This window comes from Pavona decussata, unplaced genomic scaffold, assembly GCF_977016875.1.
Source record: "Pavona decussata unplaced genomic scaffold, jaPavDecu1.1 SCAFFOLD_45, whole genome shotgun sequence".
Lineage (NCBI taxonomy): Eukaryota > Metazoa > Cnidaria > Anthozoa > Scleractinia > Agariciidae > Pavona > Pavona decussata.
Window position 1 is genome coordinate 2,555,775 of NW_028145467.1, and position 6,711 is coordinate 2,562,485.

Consider the following 6,711-nt stretch of genomic DNA (forward strand, 5'->3'; position numbering starts at 1 on the left):
CGCTCCACCTTTACCCCTGGGTTGGGTTGGCCTTAGGGGGGAGGGGGGGGGGTACTCAACAGATGCCTAGGTAGCCCGGGCGTTCAAACCCTGACCCTGTTTAAGACACAATTCTCTGATTTCCCAATCCCGTTTAAGACAATTCAACATTTTCAGACCCTATCTAAGACATTTCAACCAAAACTATACCCTGTTTAAGACTAGAATGAAATAAGAATACACTAGTTTCTTACTATATTTTAATACATTGGCAATCAATAAATAACAATGAATTACAATAGCGTCCATCAGCGGTCCTTTGCAGATTACTTTCACTGCGTTGAAATATGCCTCGTTCTTCAAATAGCCTGTGAACAGGCTCCCAAGTGCTCGATTTTTGTCTTCGCCCTATACCCCACTTGGGAGCCTGTTCACAGGCTATCTTTAAAAGACCAGTCGCTCGCGTTTCGCGCTCGCCTTTGACCAAAATGCGAAACGAAGCGCATGAGGAGGCGGCTGTAAACTTATCCTGTTTAAGCCATTAGGGCATGTAGCAATACCCTGTTTAAGACAGAAAGTGATGAAATAGATACCCCGTTCAATACAAAACACCCTGAAAACCATACCCTATTGGGCCGCACGTCCCCGTTAAGGTCACATAAGGGGGGCCCTTAGCCCCAGGGGGCCCTTAGCCTGCGTTGTAGCCTGAATTGTCACTCGAGACCCTGACCTGTCACTTAAGACCTAAATACCAGGGATTGTATAGACTTTCTGCGACGCAGGCTAGGTTAGCCTATGTAGCTGGCGGTTTTTGTTGGTGGGCTCGCGGGAAAGCCGGACCAAAACGAGTGTTCCTCGCGGCAAAGCCGCTCGTTGTCGCTGCTCTCGCCCCATTTCCTCCGTGGCTTCGCCACTTGTTTTGGCCCGGCTCTCCGCGAGCCCACCAACAAAAACCGCCAGCTAGGCATGCTACCCCTGGGTCTCCGAGAATGTTCCTTCGGTGAGCTTTCGTGTGGTTACGTTGATGTTCGACAGACCTTCGTTATTCCAAAGAAAGAAACTTCGCTACAACATCGGTTTATTTCGCACACAGTGTATGGTCCTGTACCCCTACAGGAGGATGTAACATTTTTCCCCGGAATAAAGCGTCATTGAATCCGCAAACAGTGTCTAAAGATTTGAATAATAAAATTGTCCGCTTATGAAGGATTTCAGGATTAGAAGTACAACAAACCCGCTTACCATTTTCAATGCATGTTTTGCATTTTACGTTATACATTTGTGTCGTCAGTTAAAGGCATTTTATTTTATATTTCATCCTAAGCCTACTTTCATCTTTGAGAAAATATTCAGACGGACTTAAAGTGCATACTAAGTGAAAAATAACTTATGCCTATTTGAAAGGCATTTCAAATAGAAGAAGAGGGGCGTTTTCTTTTCTTTTTTTTCTTTACAACATCTTCTCTTGTTCAAGAGAAATTAAAAGTTTTTGTTCAAGAATTGGTGACGTCACAAATAGTCTCACAATGAAGGTAAATCACAAAACAAGAATATTTCTGGAAATATTGGAGTGATCCCATTCAAAATTGGCACCGATAATACTGATACGCCAGGTAAGACACAAAATGACACCCATTTTGATGTTGCCATGGCATTACTCTCGGCCCCAGTCCCTTCCTGCTATGAATCAAATATCTCCATTTTCGACCAGGAAAGGAGAGGCAGACAGTCCTACTTGAAACGCACGAAGTGCCCATATTGCCTACGTAACCTCACCAGCTCGTTGAAAGTAAACGATATCTGATTAAGACAGACATTACAATGAGAACGTCAATCGAGCATGAAATAGACCTGAACGCAAAATTGCTGCCATGGCAACAGCACAGAAGCCGTCATTTTGTGTCCTGCATGAGGTACATTACTGGTGCCAAGTTTGAGCAGCATCACTCCAATATTTTCCGAGATATTCTTGACATGTGATTTTGTGATTTATCTCTGTACTGAGACGTCATTTAACGTCATCAGTTTTTGAACAAAAACTAAAATATCTCCAGAAACAAGAGAAGATATTTCAGAAAAGAAAAAGACATAATTCATCATTTTGAAAATCTCTTCAAATTTTTAGATAAGGATCGTTTTTTTTTTTACCTCAGATAGGCACTTTCAAGAGAGGATAAGGTGCACTTTAAATGCTTTCTTATGGCGGGAGGTGAACAGTTCTTGGTTAAATAACAATAGCTGAGTTTATTCTAGCCGGTACTGATGTTTGACATTTTATTTTCGAACAGATTCAATCAGCACATTGACAGTTTATTGGTAGCTTTGGACAATTCTTCTTGGACTGATCTCCCCGTGGGTAGCCATAAACTGGTTCACACTTGGGTGGAACTTTCTTTAGAATACAGCCAACGTGTTGACTTTTACAACGGGTCGAAGTGACATGACGATTTCTACAAGAATCCCAGTGACGAACAAGACGTGCAACACAAAACCAGTCATCGCTATCACCGCTGGTGCCATTTTGTGGAAATGGATCGTCGAGAGGTCTTTCGACACTGCTTGTCATTTCATTCTCTTTTCGTGTGATCTGGGTCCCTTGATCACGTGACTGCCGATAGAACTCCTGTTTCTCCCGGGAAGGGGGAGATTTGGTACAACTTAGGCTTGACCAGGTCAAGATGACAGCTATATGCAAAATTATCTGCAGAAACAAGGTTGTTCAATTTATTCATTTTTTTATTTATTTATTTATTTATTTATTTATTTACTTATTTATTTATTTGCTTTGCAACCTAGAGTATAGAGTGTTTTTACATGACGTCACGGTGGCCATGTTGGTGTCCCAAAACAAAGAAATGGCGGCCATGTTGATGTCCCAAACTAAACCTCTGGGAATCGAACTCTATTTTTATGCAAATATTTTCTTTTGTTTCAGTAAACCAATATGGCTGATAGTCACGTGAATGAAAACGCTCTATATAACTATGTTCAAGAACTACTGAGAAAGTATATTATAGGTGCTGTTACAGTTGCAATGTGTAACTGCATGAATGTATGGGAATTATAAGAAAATCAACTTGTAACGGTACAAAAAAGAGAGACTAAAACGGTAGCATAATTGGTTACAGTAATATTGAATTACTTTATTTCAGCTAAGCGTGAAAATTATAAGGAATTGTTAGGGTTAGATTAGTGATAATTAGTTTTACACCCTGATTCAGAAAAAACGGATGCGAAATGTTCATCAGTTACTGTTATGGGACATTTTTCAGTACAGACATAGATTTAACTCAGTTTAGGAAATATCGGAGCCTTTGTAACCGTCAAGTAAAACACAGGTGTTCAACACCCGCTGTTCTTTCGAAAAAGAAATGAGCGTCAGTTTGTAAAGGCGAGAAAAGTAATTTCCTCCATTTGTTAAGCTTACGGAAGTGAAATTGAGTTGTCGAAATACTAATGGCTACGGCTGTTATAGGACAAATGTTCTTCAGTAAAAGCTTCTGAGTTCTACCTGTAAGAGAATGAGTCACAATCTGCAATAAACGCTATGTTGACTTCCTGTGAAGAAGATCTGGTTCACTTGATGTTAAAAAGATCCCGGTAGGTAGCAGGGCACCTCTCGCTTAGCCACAGGCTAAAATGCCCCCAAAGCCCCTGTTACATTACCAGCTTCTAAAAAGTTTTGACGTTAAAATGAATTTCTTTCTATTGCGAAGAGGATTTTAAAACTGTTGATCGGAGGATGTGGCTATTCGATTATTATGATTTTATGACGTCGTAGTACGCTAGAACCGATCAGAGATATGCTTTGACGTCTCCACAAAAACGTCATCGAAAACAGAAGTATGAAGTAGGCTATGTGTAATTATTTCTTATTTCCTCAGATAATGCAATTGCAAGTGCGTGTATAGCAAAGCAAAACAAAGCACTTATAGCAAAGGTTACAGTTAACTCAGTAAGGTAGTTTACTAGCTGATTGAATCCACCTAAAGTTGATGAAATGAATAGAAAAATAAAAAAAAGGTGAAGATAAAATATGAAATAAAGAAGCGTTTTCTTGTATCAGTTACAAATGTGTTACAGGTTACTCACTTGTGTAGAGGATTTCATTTTGAAATTCACCTTTCTGCAAATCCTGTCATTAGCGATTATTCACTCTGTCCAATCGTAGATTAACCCAGTAAAAATAAAGAGAAAAATCCTGCTTATATATCACTTACGCAGGTTTTCCATTTACGCTGCTAAATTCGGTTACCCGTGATTTTCCCGTTGAACCCTTGTACCCATACATGGTAGGTTTCGATGAATTCTGCCAGCAGAATTTTATTTATTCACTACCTGCCGGGCAGTGAGCTTTCTGCTGACATAATATATACCCCATTTCCGAGCAGAATTTTTGCAAACATAACGGGAAAAAATACAGAAACAGAACCCGATATAACAGCTGAAAGAAAAATTCTAAAGCAAATCGAAATTGTCTAGTTATTTAGTATTGTATTTGAACAAGAGAGGTTTGCTGAGAGTAGCTATAACACGCCCGCAATTACAAACGCCAGCTGCATAACCAAAAATGCGAATAAATAGCCAATCCAGGATGCTTATTTCATTATCGGAAATACTGGCCACACGTGACGTAGACTGACTGTAATAGATGTAGGTCTATCACAGTTTGGTCTGTACCAATTTATATTTTGGACAGACTCATATGACAGTTCATATAGGCAGCATTGGACAGTTTTTCTCGGCTACTGCGTGTGGGTAAGCTTACAGGTGCCATCTGAGTTGTTGAAAATCCGACATCGAAGTCTTTAATTTGAAAATCCGACATCTGACTTGTGAAAATCCGAGATCTGAATTGTAAAAATCCGATGTCCGAGTTCTTAAAATCCGACATCCGAGTTGTAAAAATCCATCATCCGAGTTGTGAAATTCCGACATCCTAGTGGTAAATTTCCGACATTCGAGTTGTGAAAATCCGACATCTGAGTTGTAAAAATGAGGGCGAGAAACAATAGGCCATTTCCGAGTTGCTGTGAACCTCATTATCAAAGCGAGGCTAAGTGCAAAATTTTTCATATGAAAATTAGTTTTGTTTGCATATGAATGAAAACTAATTTTCATAACAAAAACTTTGCACTTAGCTCCTGACTTAGCCTCACTTTCATAATGAGGTGTAAAGCAACTCGGAAATGGTTTATTGGATGATAGAAATAACTATCAGCCACTAAACAAACCAATGGTTTATAATAGCGATGCATCTCAGAGAGTTAAACACCTCATTAATACCCTAGCCAGGCAGGGTGCACAGACGAAATGACGGTTAAATGGTTTAACCAAACTCCAGATCCGCCTCGAATTCTAGTGTTTTATACCCTCACAAAAATTCACAAACCGACATTGGTCGGAAGACCTATCATATCTGGCTGTGATGGCCCAACAGAACGCCTATCATCATTCGTATACAAACTACTTCAGCCAATAGCACAAATAGAGGACTTGTATCTTAAAGATACGACACATTTCAAATTAAAGATTTATTGAAAGCACTAGAGCGCCTAGAAACGCTTTTCTAGTCTCAATTGATGTCACGAATATTTACACGAATATCGCACAGGAGGAAGGAATCACTATAGTATGCAACGCACACGAAAACGTCCATTACAAAAAAGCCTCTACAGCTACAAATTTTCTCAGAGAAATGCTCAGTCTTATACTTAAGGAGACCTCCTTCCAATTTATCGGAAAAGACTAACTCCAAACACACAGCACTGCCATGGGCACGAAAATTGCAGCAGCTTTTGCCAACATCTTTATGGCATCAATAGAAAAGGAGATGTTAAGGCAGAGCATTAACAAACCACTAATGCGGAAAAGGTTCATTTACGATTATTTTGTTTTCCTTGTGGGATGAAAAAAAAGAAGAAATAGAACATTTCGTTAAGCACGCAAATTCTTACCACCCTACTACAACTTTCCCGCTGAAGTCTCTCAATTAGGAACAACTTTATTGGATACAACAGTCTATAAGGGAGAGAGATTCGAGAAAGAATCTATTCTCGACGTGCGACGAGCAACTGGGCCCTGGTGGACAAAATCCTCTCAGAAGTACACTTCGCAGGTAGAAAAAAAGCTCAAACACGAAAACAGAAAGTGCACAAGAAAATTCTACCCTTTGTGACACAATTTCAATCACCACTGGTATGTTTGAAAAACATTCTAATAGACATAGAATAATAGCTAATAGCTGGTTATACTGTGCTTTCCCTTCATTGTTTTCTTCCTGACACTCTAGTAGCAATTGCATTCTGGGCGAAGGTACTTTGGTCAAGAATTTGTACAGTTTTGACAAAAATAGAGCAAAATTTCTGTGGCAGAGGTCCCTTATACCGACCGGTCCCGACCCCAACCCCAACCCCCCACCCCCACCCCCCGGCCTCTCATTTAGATTTTATGTATCGCAGTCACCTATTATCGCAGCCACCGTTAAGAATGTTTCGCTATGATAAAAGAACTTTGGGCAGATTCTGCAGAAAAATGCGAGTGGTAATTTTGCTCCGTTTATGATTATCTGGGAAAAAGAGATTTTAGCGAGGGCTGTTGGAAAACCCCTGCTAAGAGCTGCTTTTCCCGTGCAATCATAAACCGCATCAAAATACCTTTTGTATTAGTAGCCACCTTCCTTATGAAAAAACCGTCCTAAATAACTCCACTTACCAGGCTCGCTGTACCCGA

The 6,711-nt window shown here is 40.0% G+C and overlaps 1 protein-coding gene across 1 annotated transcript; it reads right to left on the bottom strand.

Annotated features, from left to right (window-relative positions):
* Positions 1-1,266: 1,266 nt before the first annotated feature.
* LOC146482678 (uncharacterized) lies at positions 1,267-4,210 on the bottom strand. Its single transcript, XM_085106927.1, has 2 exons — positions 4,072-4,210; positions 1,267-2,680 (listed from the first exon to the last, which is right to left on the bottom strand). The coding sequence occupies exons 1-2, from the start codon at positions 4,087-4,089 to the stop codon at positions 2,270-2,272; spliced, it is 429 nt and encodes a 142-aa protein (XP_084963053.1). The 5' UTR covers positions 4,090-4,210; the 3' UTR covers positions 1,267-2,269.
* Positions 4,211-6,711: the final 2,501 nt, after the last annotated feature.